At 34.4% G+C, this 16,033-nt stretch overlaps 1 protein-coding gene across 5 annotated transcripts in view; it reads left to right on the top strand.

The window, feature by feature from the left end:
* Positions 1–16,033, top strand: part of LOC104371354 (nipped-B-like protein) — a 215,448-nt gene that overhangs the window by 162,111 nt on the left and 37,304 nt on the right. For all 5 annotated transcript variants that reach the window (XM_086630241.1, XM_086630242.1, XM_086630238.1 and 2 more), the window contains 9 exons: positions 3,582–3,764; positions 7,063–7,260; positions 7,395–7,466; positions 7,552–7,641; positions 9,485–9,585; positions 11,818–11,904; positions 14,044–14,275; positions 14,581–14,732; positions 15,121–15,201. In XM_086630241.1, coding sequence (XP_086486367.1) covers positions 3,582–3,764; positions 7,063–7,260; positions 7,395–7,466; positions 7,552–7,641; positions 9,485–9,585; positions 11,818–11,904; positions 14,044–14,275; positions 14,581–14,732; positions 15,121–15,201 — 1,196 coding nt within the window. The remainder of the gene's footprint in view (positions 1–3,581; positions 3,765–7,062; positions 7,261–7,394; positions 7,467–7,551; positions 7,642–9,484; positions 9,586–11,817; positions 11,905–14,043; positions 14,276–14,580; positions 14,733–15,120; positions 15,202–16,033) is intronic.

Raw genomic sequence — 16,033 nt, 5'->3', positions numbered from 1 at the left:
TGCTGTCCATATTGAATAAATCTAATAAAAGTCCATAACAATGTTATGGTTTTTGGTGATTTTTTTTTTTTTTTTGTAATGTTCAATCTCTCTTGAAGGCATTCTGGTTATGGATGCATCTGCCTGAATCAGGGAGATCTATTTGACTTGCAAATTCAAGGCAAAGTGATTTTGGATCCTTCTAAAGATTAGATTTGTGTAAATATTAGCTAAAGTTAACGGCTGTTCTACAAACTTGAAACCACCCATCAAGTTATGAACAAAAAGCAGTGCTGAATTTTGAATCAGATCTGTGCCTTGTCATTCTTTTATTAAGCCATTTTTGAAGAAGGAAAATACTATATCCACTAGACATTTGTAGAACTCTTTCTACTGTACATGACAAAACCCTTTGAAAAGCTTTCTGGATTAAAATAGAATATGGGAAGATGTTTACAGACTAATTCATCATTCTCTGGCTGTTTTTTAACTATTGTATTTTGTCAAGAATTGCTTGGTGAGAAGCAAGTATCTTGACGGTCAGTGGATATTCGGTAACAACTGAAGATTCTTGAATATCTTCTCTAAGAAATGGCAATCAAACAAAAATAAGCCTATGTTCCTCCTCCAGCAAGCAGCTAGTAAGTCATGAAGAGCATTGCATAGGTTTGGAAAAGCACTGAAGAAGTGATTGTTCATGTATGCAGTTCTTCAAGATGAATTGTTGACAAATTATTCTTACATCTACTCTGTGACTTGCCCCTTCAGTTTCAATAATGTGGAGTTTATCAGCATTGTGATTCCTTACAGTGGAACAAAGATTTGGTTAGGATGGCACTTCTCTTGTGGGTTTTTTTTTGTTTGTTTTAATAGTTGTGGCAGTTTTGAGAGTATGCATAAGTGATGTCTGATGAACACTGATGCCTATAGTCCATTTCAGGTATACTGTATATGTTGATCACATGCATTGCAAAAAAATGAGTTATTCTGTTGATGAGGACAGTTTTTCAGAAAGCTTGGTTTACTGGGGCAATCTTATTAACTTATGGAGTAAATTTTTAGTAAAGTTACTTTCTCCTTTGCTGTTTAAAAAGCCATGCAAGCTTAGAGTCAAATGTAACTGATTAAAGTGGAAGCAGGAAAGTAGGTACCAGGTCTTAGCAAACTTATCAAACAAATCGGAAAACATGTTTTTGTAGATGCTTTCAAATGGTTTTGTGCTCTATATTCTTTTAATTGTTTTTGAAAAGTATCCTGTAAACTGAAAAGGCATTAGTATGGGTTTTATAACCTAATGTTTGTTGCCATGTGAGCAGGTTCTCATGGTGAACTGGATTCTCTTAAGTATTTCTGTACTACTCTGAACAAATAAATAGTGCATTTATTATAAAATATGGAGCTATAAAAAAAAAGGAATTTAGTAAGATGTTTCTAGTGAAGATTGGATTGCCCTGACTCAACATAAGTAATAAAGTAAAATAAATATTAACAAGCTCTTGAGTGGAGTCCCACAGTGTATAATATCCCTGAATTTCTTCAGAAAGGATGGGGAGTTGTTTTCCATGTATATCAGAATTGTTCATACATGTGCAGTCATGCTTAACTCCTTTGTACTGCATGAGTAAAACTCTCTTTAGATTTGGTTATTTACAATCCTCAGCAACTAAGGAAACTGGGCATGGAGCAGACTTGTTCCAGGGAACATTGTGACAGAAACAAAAACTTTATAGATGGCTTATAGAGCACTTTACAATAATTCTATTTGTTCTCTTTTCTGCTATTCCCTTCTCAAATAAAGCAAGCTTTTCATATTCCCTAATACAAGAAAAAGGGGGAAGCTTATACTGTCATCTGAAATATCTTTAACAGGAGATAGTGCAGTTCAAACATTAGTTGAATTTAGCATTGGAGAACATAAAAAACTTAGAACTTTTGAGAAGAAAATAAAGTTATTTTTCCAAATGTTTAAAGTACTTGCATTTTTTTTTTCTTTGATGTCTAATTAACACTGTGGTAACTGACTTATTATTAAAGACTGAATAGTGTCCTACCCCAGGAACAAAATCAATAAGGAAAGCAAGAATACATATTCCTAGGAGGTAGGAGAGTAATAGCCTGTGATTTTTGTTTCTTGTTTTGTTTTTTTGTTTGTTTTTAAAGGTTTTCTTACTTAAAATATATCACCTTTCATCTTACTGAGATGTTCTTTGTGCACAGTATAAGGAAAATAAAGAACAAATTCTGTTCTCACAGTTCCTCAAAGCAATGATCACAATCTTAAAATTACATCATGAAACATTCAGGCATAGTTTTGAAATTGAGTTTGAAATTGAATTTAATTAGAATTTGGTCATGGAACTCTTGCCAAGCTAGGTATACAATCCATTACCGATTTGTTTCCTTTTCTGATTTCCTCTCCAAGCAATCTGTCTTGCAAGTTATTGTGTTTTTAAATTTACTTTACATTGTAGACTAGGAGAGGCTTAAAGATATATTCGTAGAAAATACTCCTATTAGTGTAAGTGCATCTAGCCCATCTAGCTTTTAAGCGTCTGTATGAGTCTTAATGCAACTTCTGTTCTGGATTTTTGTGTGTGTGTGTATAGCAATTGGCAGATGATTTCCTCTCTATCTAAACAATATAGTATGCCTTGGGAAGGAGAGAGAGGCACTTATGACAAAGGCATTTTTTCTGTTGTTGGAAAAAGGCTAACAGTTTAGTCCAATAATCTTAAAATCTGTGCAATAGGTTATTTGATAAATAAAGATAAGACGTCAAATAAAGAAAACCCCAAGAAATACTTTTGAATTAATTTGGTTTTCTTGTGTCACTTGTAAAATATTTTGACTGTATATCTCCTTCATACTGACTGCATATGGGCCTAATCGTAATTTCAAAACGTGATGGTAATTGTGTGATGATGTCTAACTATTTACCTCTGTAAAAGAAACCTGATGTGGTCCAACTTGCTGTTTATCTATATTAAATAAAAAATCTTTCAACTATGCTTTGTAACAAAATCAAGCAAAAATCTGGCTTACATTATAAAGGAGGCAAGAAAAAAATCTGAGGCAGAGGTTGGAGTGTCAATGATTTGGTCTGTATTTAGGGATAAGACCCCAGAGATTCTGCCACAGATTGTCTCTACCTACTGGAAAAGGGAAGATTACTGTCCTGTGTACAATAAATAATATGAATGAGAATAAACAGAACTATTTGAGGCATAATGAATCCTTAATATTACCTATGCTGTTAGAAAACCTGTTGAATTCAGAGGATGAACTGAAATAAGACTAAATTTTATGGAAGTAGAGCAAGGATGTCTTTTTACAAAGGAAATTCACCAATTTGAATTTATTTATATGCCTGACAAAATATTTTATTGAAGGAGATGTGTATGCAATTTATTATGTTATTTTCTAATTGCAGTGTGAACAATAAATGCAACTTTAGAAAGGGCTGTCAAATATCTAAGTATATTTAACTGTGGTGTTATTTATTAGTGGATATACTGTAAGCAGTTCCTGAGAAAGGACTGTGGTGTTGGGTCCTTATTATTATCTTCAAGTTCACATTTACTCTTCTTGCTCTCCATTAATAGGTAGCATAGATCAGTCAGTGTTAAAGGAATTGCCTCCTGAGCTCCTGGCAGAAATTGAATCCACCATGCCACTTTGTGAACGTGTGAAAATGAACAAGCGCAAACGTAGCACAGTTAATGAGAAACCAAAATATGCTGAAATCAGTTCTGATGAAGACAATGACAGTGAAGATGCTTTTGAATGTAAGTAGTACATCGTTCTGTTCCTACTTCTAAAGAAGGACAATACTTTGCTTTTATAAAAAGATATACTTTTTTTTGCTGTTGGCTACCCTAAAATATATGAAAACAAATTTGCTGTCCAGACAACTACTTGACCAAGAACCTTTTTTTCTTTTAAAAGAAAAATTACTTGATTTCAATTTGTCACTCAAGATGAAAAGCAACTAGTTGTTAAATTTCTTTCCCTAATTACCTTATAGGAAGCCACTGCATAGATTTTCTTTTTAGTTGTGCAATGAAATATTTTTAGCCAATCAGATTAAAGAAAATATCCTGTAAAGCAGCTCAGAAAATTTGCACACAAAGCTATGCCAAGAAAAATTTCAGTAAATACATTTTAAATTATTCTGAGTTTCAATGATAAGAAAAGCAAAGGATCCCCTCTTGAATTTTTCTGTCATGATAAATAAAGAATGTTAGTGCCCAGAAGTTTCTTGAAATATTTCTTCTTCTATTATTTCCATAGTGTATTGCTTGAAAAACTGGAATTATTGCTGATGGTTTCTCAAAATAGCATTTGCTGATGATACTATTTTTGAATTAAGTGATTTCAAAGGAAGAGAGGAAGCTTGTAGTTAGACTTTTGCTGTGCAATCAGGTAAAGTTCATAAGTGTCAAAAAAATGTTATATGCCTCTAAGTTAGGAAGGGATTTCCTACTTGCGAATAAGAGTGTAGTTAGTTTGTCTCTATAGTAGTTCAGTTAGCCAAAACTGAAAAGAAACTCCATTAAAATGGAGTGAATCAGTTCAGTCTGAGTAATATCTTAGCAGTGTTACCTATGCAGGGCTACAGGAGAAGTGCCTATTGCTGTTAACTTTAAAAGACATCTTGCTTATAATGATTTTTTTCCAAGTTTAAACTCTTTCCACCTTTGCTTATCTACACATCTTACTGAACTTTTGTAAAACCTAATGTTTTGCTTCTTAGTCTTTCTTAGGGTCCAAAAGAGAAAGATTTGTTTGTCCTGCTTTTTTAATATGTTTCAAGTTCTCATCCAACAGATATGCAATGTGTATGCACACATACACATAAAAATTATAATAGTGATACCTCTGATCTTTATCAAAGAAGCAGAAAAGAATGTCCTTTTGTTTGTTTGTTCTTCATTTAAAATATAACTGCTGCTTTGACTGTGAGTAATGAGATCTTGAGGTAATCAGATTATTTACTTCATTCAGGATTCTATTTTCTCTTTTTACCGTATCATTTCACCTGTTTATGATGTTAATAATCTGGAATAGTGAATTAAAAAAAAAAATAAGTAAAGCAAAATTATTTAAGTTAGTTGGGAATGAAGAGGATTGTCAGGAATTTCAGAGAGATCTTAATCTACCTATTACAGTGGCTGTTGAAATTATTAAATGCCAAGTAAAACAAATTAAGGAAAACTTTCACAGTAATTATATGCTTTAAGGGGTTCTCGGTTCACTATATCCACTCAAGAGATCTGGCCATCATTCTAAACAATTCATTGAGGACATCTGGTTTAAAAATAAATTGTAATATTTCTCAAAGGATACTGTAGAACTGAACTGAATTAAAACAAGAGACAAAATGATCAAGAGAATGAAAGATTTGTGACAAGTACACTGAAGAGATTTATACTGTTACAAATATGTATTTCAGAATTGTTTTGATTGTCTAAAATTGAACTTTAAAAAATATGGTATAGTGATTGTTATAAAGAATAGAAATTTGAATAGATCATGAAGAAGAGGCATTCCATTATATTAAATTATGAGAAATTAAAAATTGATTAAATCATTCTCATACAATAAGTGCTAAATGCGTTATTGCATAAATGTTTGGCAGAATCAGAAGGAAATCGGGTGTTTATATTCCAGATAGGCTTTATTTATGTATAAAATTAATAATACCTCTTGAAATATTATTAATACTTAAATTTTTAGTCAGTTTTATCTACTTCAAAATAAACTTTGTAGAGCAATGATTGATTGTGAATAGCTGTTCTCATGTTCATCTTATTTGCCTTGCAGAGCCAGCACAACTGTAAGACATTCTGTTTTGTCATGCAGCATTGATAAACTGGTCAATTTAAATTTCTGCTGGAAAACAATATTGGAAGTTACTTTTTCTCATTAGCTTACACACTTGGACCACCTCTGTGCATAAGTTTTGTACTATGTTTTCAGAAGTGGGAGCCCTCTAGGGTGCAGTGCAGAGCATTAGTATCACCACAGGTTCAATGTTTTTTTTATTATTTCTGAGCCTGGGCTGACTACTGACTATATCCTGGTACTATACCAGGTGTGACTATATCCTAGTATGTTTCCTATGCTTCTCAATAAACTGGGATTGTGGAAAGAACTTGTCAGTTCTGTTCCAGTTCCATATGAATGCTTGGAGCCATTTTGCTCAGAAACAACCCTATATACAGTTTTACCTCTCTAAACTTCAGGAGACCTCGGTAAACACACACACGTCAGGGCTATTATATGCAAGTTCACAATAATAAACTCTGCTAGTCTAGAATATAATGTTTTGGAGCCATTTTGATCTTCACAGCGCAGTATGTTAGATGTCTCTTTGCTAGCCCAGTCATCCTGTTACCTTAGATAATAGAGAGTTGACTGATTTCATGGATGAAATTACCTCCTCCTCCATATCCTTTTTCTATTAGTTCTTAGCACCCTCTCCCCTTCAAGACTGTCTTTGAAAACAACAGAGAACTCTCCATTCTTCCCCCCACTTTATTTCCATCAACTCTCTGTTTCTGTATAGAACATTTATCCCAGTTTTTCAACATTCAGTTCTGCGGGGCTTTTTGGTCCTGACTGAAAACTGGTTATAACCTTATGCAGTATATACTCGCTGCCTTGCGACTCCAACTTTCTCCTTTACACTGAATTTCCTGCAATATATATCAAGACAAAATTTTAGTTGTCTTGGCAAAACAGAATATCTTTAAGCAACTTGGTTGTCAGGTCTCATTGGAACTTGCTGTGTTAGATGGGCAAAGCAATCACTGAATTGGAGCATGGGCACCCAGTAATAGTTACAATTTAGATAACTGAAGAAATTATCTTGCATGTTCTCTTATGAAAGGATGAAACTCGTTTTGATTTGTTCTATTTTCCTTACTTTCCTTACCATAACAGAATTTTATATGATAGTTTTAGAGTGTTCACTTGTTTTACAGAACATCTATGCGATAGTGTTTAACTTGTAAATGTATAATTTTGAACTATTAAAAGTAGAATTTTTGTACTTATAATGAAAATGCATTTCATTTCTAGCTTCTCGTAAAAGACATAAAAAGGATAGAGATGAAGCTTGGGAGTATGAAGAACATGACAGAAGAAGTTCTGGTGACCATAGGAGAGGTGGTTATTATAATGAAGGAAGGAGGACTTCTGGTAGTGGTCGTTACCGTAATCGCAGTCCTGATGACTCTGATATGGATGATTATTCTCCTCCTTCTAGTCTCAGTGAGGGTAACTGATTTTAAAAAATTTATTTTCTTCTTCATTTCTAAAGGATATGTTAAACATTTTAAAATAAACATCTTTACATGCAGTATTGAATATAAGCATAAGAAATGTAAACAATCCTTTATTATCTTAATTAGTGGCTAAAAAAATGAAGAAAAAAGAAAAACAAAAGAAGAGGAAAGCTTATGAACCTAAACTAACACCTGAAGGTAATTTTAGAAGATTTATTTTCTACAGTTTTTGTTTTCTGTTTTGTATATAAAATAATTATATCTACATTTCTTTTTTCCCCAGAAATGATGGATTCTTCAACTTTCAAAAGATTTACTGCTTCAATAGAGAATATTTTGGAAAATTTAGAAGACATGGATTTTACACCTTTTGGTAATATATCAGAAATTTTCAAAATGTTTCCCCCAATTAGAAACACAAGAAACAAAAGAATTTGCATCTCAGTATTTTCAAACTTCTTCCTTTGTGATTGAATTGCCTATGATACATGCTATGGTATACTGCATTTATATGACTTCTACCTTGAGTGGAGGCCTTTACCTTTCCAATTTCACTTGCTGCTGCAGGAAGACGATCCTCCTTCTTCCTCCCTGCAGAATCCAAAAGAGACTTAAATCACAATGAGACAAATAATAGTCCCCTGAAGTAGAAAGGATACCTCTTTGGGATGTCATTATGGTGTTATCTTCTGTCAAATATATCTTTGTAAACAACACTGATATAAGATGGTTCTCTTGCCAGTAATGTCTGAGACACATAATTTTGCATCTGTTGTGGTCTTTGGCCCAACAGAGCTTGATTATTCAATTCATCAGCAGAGTGCTTATGCACTTATGGGTGAGGCACTGAATCACTGTATGCTCCTTATCCATTTCAGTGGAAAATAAACCAGCTTAACATAAGTGTCTGATGTAGTTCAGGTTGACCAAGATGACTTTCTATTGAAAAGGATAATGGAGCATTTCTTAATTTTTTTCCTACCATCTTTGTCACAAGATTAGAACAAGGGGAGAAAGATAGTAAACAAATCACTACAGCAATGGTATCTACAACCTTGGATTAAAAAGTGAATTGTTTCTTTCTATATGTCTTGTAACATCATGGGGTTTTTTGTAAGGGCAAACGTGATTAAGATGCAGTGTATCCCAAGGTACTTATGTGTTTTTCATCTATTGCCCTTCCCCAGATTTGAACTTTAGAATTAGGTCTACAGTCATTTAAAATTTGTTTTACTGAAATGAGGATGATGGCACAAGAGCTGCAATAAATGGATTTTGTTATATTACAAATATTTTTAATTTATAACTTTCAGTCATATTTAACAAGTAGTCATTTTAACACAACCAAAAGTTGTGTTGTGGGTTAGGCCGCTCCCCCCACAGTCGTTGACTCACCCTCCCCCAGTCCCAGGGATGAGGGAGAGAATTAAAGGATAAATGGGATACCCGTGGGTTGAGATAAGAAAAATTTAATACAGATGATTTAATACACAGTGTAGATGCTCACCACCCCCTCGTATGCGAAGCCCGTCTCGTCCCGAAGCTGCAATCCTGGACGAACGCGAGGCCCCGAAATAGAGAGGGGCAGAGAGAGAGAGAGAGAGTACTCCAAGAGTGGGAGTACTGGGAGAGAGAGGGGAAAAAAAAAAAAAAAGCAATAGAGCAAAAGCGCAGCAAGCACAAAAGAGCAAAAGCGGCGAAAGAGCCAAAGCGCAAAAGCCCTTCTGTCTGGCTGACCCTCACTTTTATACTGGGCATGACGCTGCATGATATGGAATACTAATTGGCCAGTTTGGCCCTCAATCTTAAGTTCCACCACAAATCACAAGGGGAATCGTGTCCCCCTTGTTTCAACTATGCTCCCCCCTTATCCCGCCGTGCTTCTGCACTCCGGCACACTGAAAAGTCCTTGGAGTCTCATGTCCAACCACAAACATCAACTTGCTATCAGCATTCTTCTCAGAGCGAGCCTCTGAGTAAAACCAAAACACGGAGCTCTTCTAGCTGCTAAAAAGAAGAGCTAACACTGTCCCAGCTAAAACCAGGACAAGTTGTCATCATCAGTCTTCATTAAATGGAAGTATTAGATGCTAGCTATTTGGAAAATCAGTTCTTTTTCTTCAGTTTGCTTTTTCATATTGACTATAAAATGCTGGTTTCCTTGAAGTCTTATCAGAAATGTGATTGTTAATTTTTTAATTTTTTTTTTTTTTTAGGCGATGATGAGATTCCACAGGAATTGCTACTGGGAAAGCATCAGCTTAGTGAGTTGGGTAGTGAATCTGCAAAAATCAAGGCAATGGGCATTATGGACAAGGTACATCTTCATAGTATTTAACTTTTTTTGAACTTGTTAAACATACAAAAACTTGTGTCCCCTATAATATTCCACCCTCTTCAGGTATGTATGTGACAGATACTGTGAACAATTATGCTTCTGCTGATTTAGCTGAACTGCTTAGAAAGTTAAAAGTTACAACATCTTAACTGTTACTGTCTCTGAAGCTGACACATTTTTGTTGAATGGTCCTTCACTGTGTTAACACTGACTCAGAGTACTATATGCCAATAGGTAACACACATCTGAGCAGTAAAATCTAAAATAATTGATCTAGTTTCACAAAAGCACATCAACCTATAGGCTTTGCTCCTTACAACTAGTGTTGAGCAGCCACAGTAAAACAGAACCTGCTGGCAAAGTAAAAAAATCCACCCTTTCCGATATATGCCATTAGTGCAATGTAAATGTGTGATGTCCATCCAGCATCACACCAAATAGCCTACTTTCTTCCTCCCTCCGAAGAGCCCTTTCAAACTTAGAAGATTTAATGCCCCAGGTGATAATAAGATGAATTTTCTGTAGAGTGCATATTGTGGTTTCTTTGCCATATTCTTCCTGACTTCAGTTCAAGGGAACTTTCTGTTGGTGCAAACTGTTGGTATCACACCTCTAGAAACAACATTCTTGCTTTCCTTATCTTCCTAGAACTCTTGGCTTTGGGCAGTCTTGTATTAAATTCTTACTTTGCTTGCTCATGACCACTTACTATGTTTATGAAGTGTCTGTGAAGCCACTTATTATACAAGTCACTCTGAAGGGTTTTCTTTAATCCAAGATTTAGATATTCTTCCTGGCCTTTTCTTCAATCTCCCTACCTTCCTTTGTAGTGTGTTATCATCCTGAGTGTTTCTCTTTTCTGATAGTTCTCACCCTTAACCTCTGTTCCCTGTTTTTTTCACATACATACATACACGTATACATAAAATCAGAATTTTGTTGCTTCTAAAACCATCAATAGTATTTGGATGAATGAAACTGATTCTTGTCCTGGTTTCAGCTGGGACAGAGTTAGCTCTTCTTTTTAATAGCCAGAAGAGCTCCATGTTTTGGTTTTAGTCTGAGACTGGTTCTGAGAAGAACGCTGACAGCGCACTGATGTTTATAGTTGGCACTGAGGCCTCAAGGACTTTTCAGCTGCCGTGTTCTTGCCAGTGTGCAGGAGCACAACAGGATAGGGGGGAGCAGAGCCGGGACAGGGGGTCCACGACTCTCCTTATGATTTGTACGCAGACTTAGGATTGAGGGCCAAATTGGCCAATTAGTATTCCATATCATGCAGCGTCATGCCCAGTATAAAAATGAGGGTCAGCCAGAAAGAAGGGCCTTGGCTCTTCTGGGATTGCAGTATCGGGACTTATCTGTTTCGGGATCGTTAGTTTGGGACAAGACGGGCATTGGTCAAGGGGTGGTGAGCAACTACACTGTACATCACTCGTTTGTATGTATTTATCATTGTACATATATGTATATTCATATATTAGTAGCAGTAGTATTAAATTGTTCTTATCTCAACCCACGGGTCTCTTTCCCTTTTCCCCTTTAATTCTCTTCCCCATCCCCGGGGGGGGGAGGGTGAGTGAGTGGCTGTGTGGAGTTTAGTTGCCGGCCAGCCTAAACCACAACTCCTCTCCTGGAGTTTAGCACATTCTACAGATTATCTAGTCATAAATCTATCGAACATCAGTAAGTGAGTTTGAGCTACTTTTTTTCAACATGCTAGTTTTCAAAGTTATCACAGTTATTAAGAATACGTTTCCTTTTTATTAGCACTCAAGTATCAGGGAATTTTATTTCTGTTTGTCCGTAGAATTTAGATTTTCTCTTAATAAAGCTCTATATGGTCAGTTAGAATTTGTGATTGATACTTGGATTTGGTAAATTTCTGTTTCTAGAAACAAAAATATATAACTATGCAACATTACAGATATGCAGTTTTAAATACATTTCTATGGATTTTGCTGGTTGAAAATGCAGTTTGATTGGAGCCTTAGCACATATTTCGCTAGTTTAATTCTATTATCAGCATTCTCAGTCATGCTCTGTCAGAAACCAGACAAGTCAAAATCCAATCCTTATCTCAGATTATTTACAATTTAAGTTTGTCAGATTACATAGCATGTTATGTCCTTCATCCATGGACTTTTTTTCAGCAATTTGGAAGCCTTTATGTTCTTACAGTTGTTTGATGTGTTTTGCTTCCTATTTTAGCTCTCAACAGATAAAACAGTAAAACTCCTGAATATTTTGGAGAAGAATATTCAAGATGGATCAAAACTTTCTACATTACTTAACCATGTGAGTTTCAAATTGCATCATTTCACACCATTGTGTAGAATAGGATTTTCTTCACTTGAGTTCCATATAGTGATAGTTTCAAATACTCTGTGTGTGTGAATTTTTGATTGAATATGTATGTGATTAAGAGGTTGCCAAATTTTAAGATTTGAAGTAAAATTCAATTGATTATATTCTTTCACTACTAAACATGTTTTACTATAGTGCTGATAACTAACAGATGTATTAGGAGCAATTGAGCTGTCTTTTGACTTAATTTTAAATATTATAGTTTCATCTTGAAATATACATGGTAACTGGTGTAACTTGCACCATTGGACATTTCTTTGCTACTTTTCTACATGTCCATAAAACATCTCTTACACGATGGAAGAAGTATTACAGCTTTCACATAGAGCATATTCTTCTCCTGAGCATTAAGAACTGAGGAAGTGCTTTATTTAGGTCTGCTTTTATGCTGCAAAGTTGAAGTTATCAATGTAAACAGAATTAACAGGAAGTTTAAGATTTTTTTTTTTCTGATATACCTAAAACTACATGGGGATTTGGAGTTTTTTATGAGTCTGAAATGTGATAGTACACGTCTTATATATTTATTTATTTGTTTGTTTTTACATGTTCTAGTCAAAGCAATATTCTAGCAAGAATAGAGTTCTTGAATTTTATGGGAAAAAAAACCTTGATCTGCAGAAATAGAGAGTAATTATGTATATTGGAAAGGAAAAATTTGAATTTGAAAATGAAAACCAGAGACACATTATTTTTACTTAAATATTTTCCTCTAGATAGCTTGTTGGGTTTTCAAAGTTTCACTATATGGTTCTGAATGTCCTTAGCAGTATGAAAAATAAGTGAAAAGAAGGTGCTGGTTTACCTGCTCTAATTCAATATGATTGAGTGTGCCTATGCCTTTAAAGGGATATTTTTCTTTTAGCTTTTTGTAGTAAAACTCAAGATTATTAAGCAGTTAATGAAAATGTCCAATGATTGCAATTCAGACAAAGCTTTGATTAAAAAAGAATCGATCTTTAGCCAAGCCAGTTTCAGATTTTTTTTAAAACCCATTAAACATGATTCAGGTCATTATGGCAAAGAAAGCCTCTGCTAAGGAGTAAGCTTACTTCTTTTACAGTGCAGTGAGAATATCCTGCCTCCATGTCAGGATATTCCTAGAGGCAGATTGCACTTGCAGATTCCAAGATTAATGAGGAAAATGAAAAAAAAGGAAATATTTAAAACTGCTTGGGGTTTTGTTTTTTGTTTGTGGGTTTTTGGGGTTTTTTTGTTGTGTTTTTTTTTTTTAAGCCTTCTTTGTGTAAGGAATAAATGATTTAAAGCCATTCTATGCAAGAAATTTACAGGGATCTCCTGATTTGCATATTTCTGTTGATTTTTTCAAATCTCTCTCTCTCTCATATATATAATGCACTGTGATATATTTAGATTTTCTTACCCCAAAGGGAAAAAGTTGATATGGTTTCAATAACCCCTTATTTTTACAAGGAAAGCTAACAGTGTTAAACTGTGCAGTTATACAGGCAGGAAAGATTCTTTTTCTCTGTAGGCTATATCTGTACCAGAGAAGTTATTAAAAATTCCACCTGGTTTTGCTATTAATAACGTTATTTCAATATTTCAGTAGTGCTGAATGGTCATAATTAACCTCATGTATGTTTGTTTTTATAACTTGTACAAACACAGAAATACAGAGATTCTATACCCTGCGCTAAATCTAAATGGTCATATTTGATTAAGACACGTTTTAAACACATTGATAATAGATGAGTCGATCTGTGAAGTGGAGAAAGTTGTATTCTCATGAGTTTTGTGTGGCTTAACAGTCTTTTTGTGTAAGAATGTGACAATCTTCATAGTGCTTACTAATGATACATAGAAAGTTTCTTTGTGTTTTACCAGCAGAATACAGTGAGATATTAAAGACTAGTAACTAGAGTTACAAACCTGTTGCTAGTAAAACAAACATTAGTTGATTTATAAAACAATTTTTGTATCATAAAGGGAAAACAACATTTTGTGTGTGTGTATGTAAGCATATTAAAATAATGTTATCTTTTACTTGGTAAGGATAAAAATTTGACTTCTTGTTCACACTATCTTGTTTTTTCTTGCCTGTTACAGAACAATGACACTGAAGATGAGGAGAGATTATGGAGAGACCTTATTATGGAGAGAGTGACAAAATCTGCTGATGCTTGTCTTACTGCTATCAATATTATGACATCACCAAATATGCCTAAAGCTGTATATATTGAGGACATAATAGAAAGAGTTATTCAATACACAAAATTTCATTTGCAGAACACACTCTATCCTCAATATGATCCTGTGTACAGAGTGGATCCTCATGGTGGTTAGTATGCTAAATGTTTTGCATTTAGCATTTTCTTATTATATACATACCTTCAGATGTGGGTGTCTAACTTCAAGAATTGTTTTAGAAATCTTGGATCTATAATTCAGAGCAATTATGAAATTATGAAATTTTTGCTTTCCAGCTGATTCTACTAAATAGTTTTTCTTCTGTAAGCAATTACATTTACAAATCTGTAGTCATGGAGTTGTTTTGGGGGCATTTCGAGGAAGATGATCATCTTCCTAATATTTTATGTAAGTGAAACATTGAAAAAATTAATAAATATATTTTTTATTTTCTAGGTGGTGTTTTAAGTTCAAAAGCAAAACGTGCCAAGTGTTCCACTCACAAGCAAAGAGTTATAGTGATGTTGTATAACAAAGTTTGTGACATTGTCAGCAGTTTGTCAGAGTTGCTAGAGATACAGCTTCTTACTGATACAACTATTCTTCAGGTGAGTTTTATCAGAAGAATTTCTGTCTGAGAATGTTTGTTTTTCTTTTCCCAGAGAGACTGTAAAGTGTGATTGTCTCAATGACATGAAATATGAAATCAGTACAAACTTTTGAATTATTAACATCAGTGACTAGGTTATTGTGTAGTATGTAATCTGCAGGAGAAAAGGATTTAATGTTCACATCTTTAATGGCTTTTATGGTACACTTAAGCAAAGTTTAACCTGATTGTATTCAAATATCCTTTAATAAATTTATTTGCAAATAATATGAAGTAATACATGTTGTTGAATACCTTACCTGCCGAATGAATAACCTACTTGTGAAAGTGCATAAATATCAGTTTGTTAGTCAAATATACTCACAATAACTTCTTTCCGTTGATAGGTATCATCTATGGGAATAACACCTTTCTTTGTAGAAAACGTCAGTGAACTACAGTTATGTGCCATCAAATTAGTGACTGCAGTAAGTAATTTTTAATTTGTAGTTTCATATTCCTGTACTTCTGAGAGTTATTAGGGCATTTACATAGGCTGTATTTTTACTGGTAGAGAATTGGAGTTTAGAACTAATTTTATTCTTGCATGTTCTTACATTTTGTTATCATAATCTAGGAAAAGTATTATAAATACCTGAGCTGCTCCTGTTTGCAGAGTACTCTATAGGAAGAAATAACATACTTAAGCCAAGGAATTTACTTAATTTTAGTTATGTTGTTTAAAGTGTAAACACAAACCCCTTCCTTTCTAGGTGGTGTTTTAAGTTCAAAAGCAAAACATGCCAAGTGTTCCACCCACATGCAGACAGTTATAGTGATATTGTATGACAAAGTTTGTGACATTGTCAGCAGTGTGTCAGAGTTGCACAAACCTGTTGTTTCTTGTCTTAAGAAATCTTAAAAATGTGATTTTCCTTATTTCATTTGTTAAGTATGTAGAAGTTTTCCATCTTTGTAAGGATGATGTACTCCAGTATTTATAAAAGTAATTCTGCCTAAATAAAAGGAGAGGCAAACTCAAACACAAAAAGAAGGCCTACAAAGGGTGGAAGCAAGGACAGGTAGCCTGGAAGGAATTACAGAGAAATTGTCCAAGCAACCAAGGATCAGGTTAGGAAAGCTAAAGCCCTGGGAGAGTTAAATCTGGCCAGGGACATCAAGGGCAACAAGAAAAACTTTTATAGATATGTCAGTGATAAACAGAGATCTAGGGAAAATGTAGGCCCTCTCTGGAAGGAAACGGGGGACCTGGCTACCCGGGATATGGAGAAGGTTGAGGTTCTCAATGACTTCTTTGCC

Source organism: Tauraco erythrolophus, chromosome W (assembly GCF_009769465.1).
Source record: "Tauraco erythrolophus isolate bTauEry1 chromosome W, bTauEry1.pri, whole genome shotgun sequence".
NCBI classification, from domain to species: Eukaryota; Metazoa; Chordata; class Aves; order Musophagiformes; family Musophagidae; genus Tauraco; species Tauraco erythrolophus.
The sequence above is the reverse complement of the archived record's forward strand: the minus strand, read 5'-3'. Positions and strand labels throughout refer to the sequence as shown.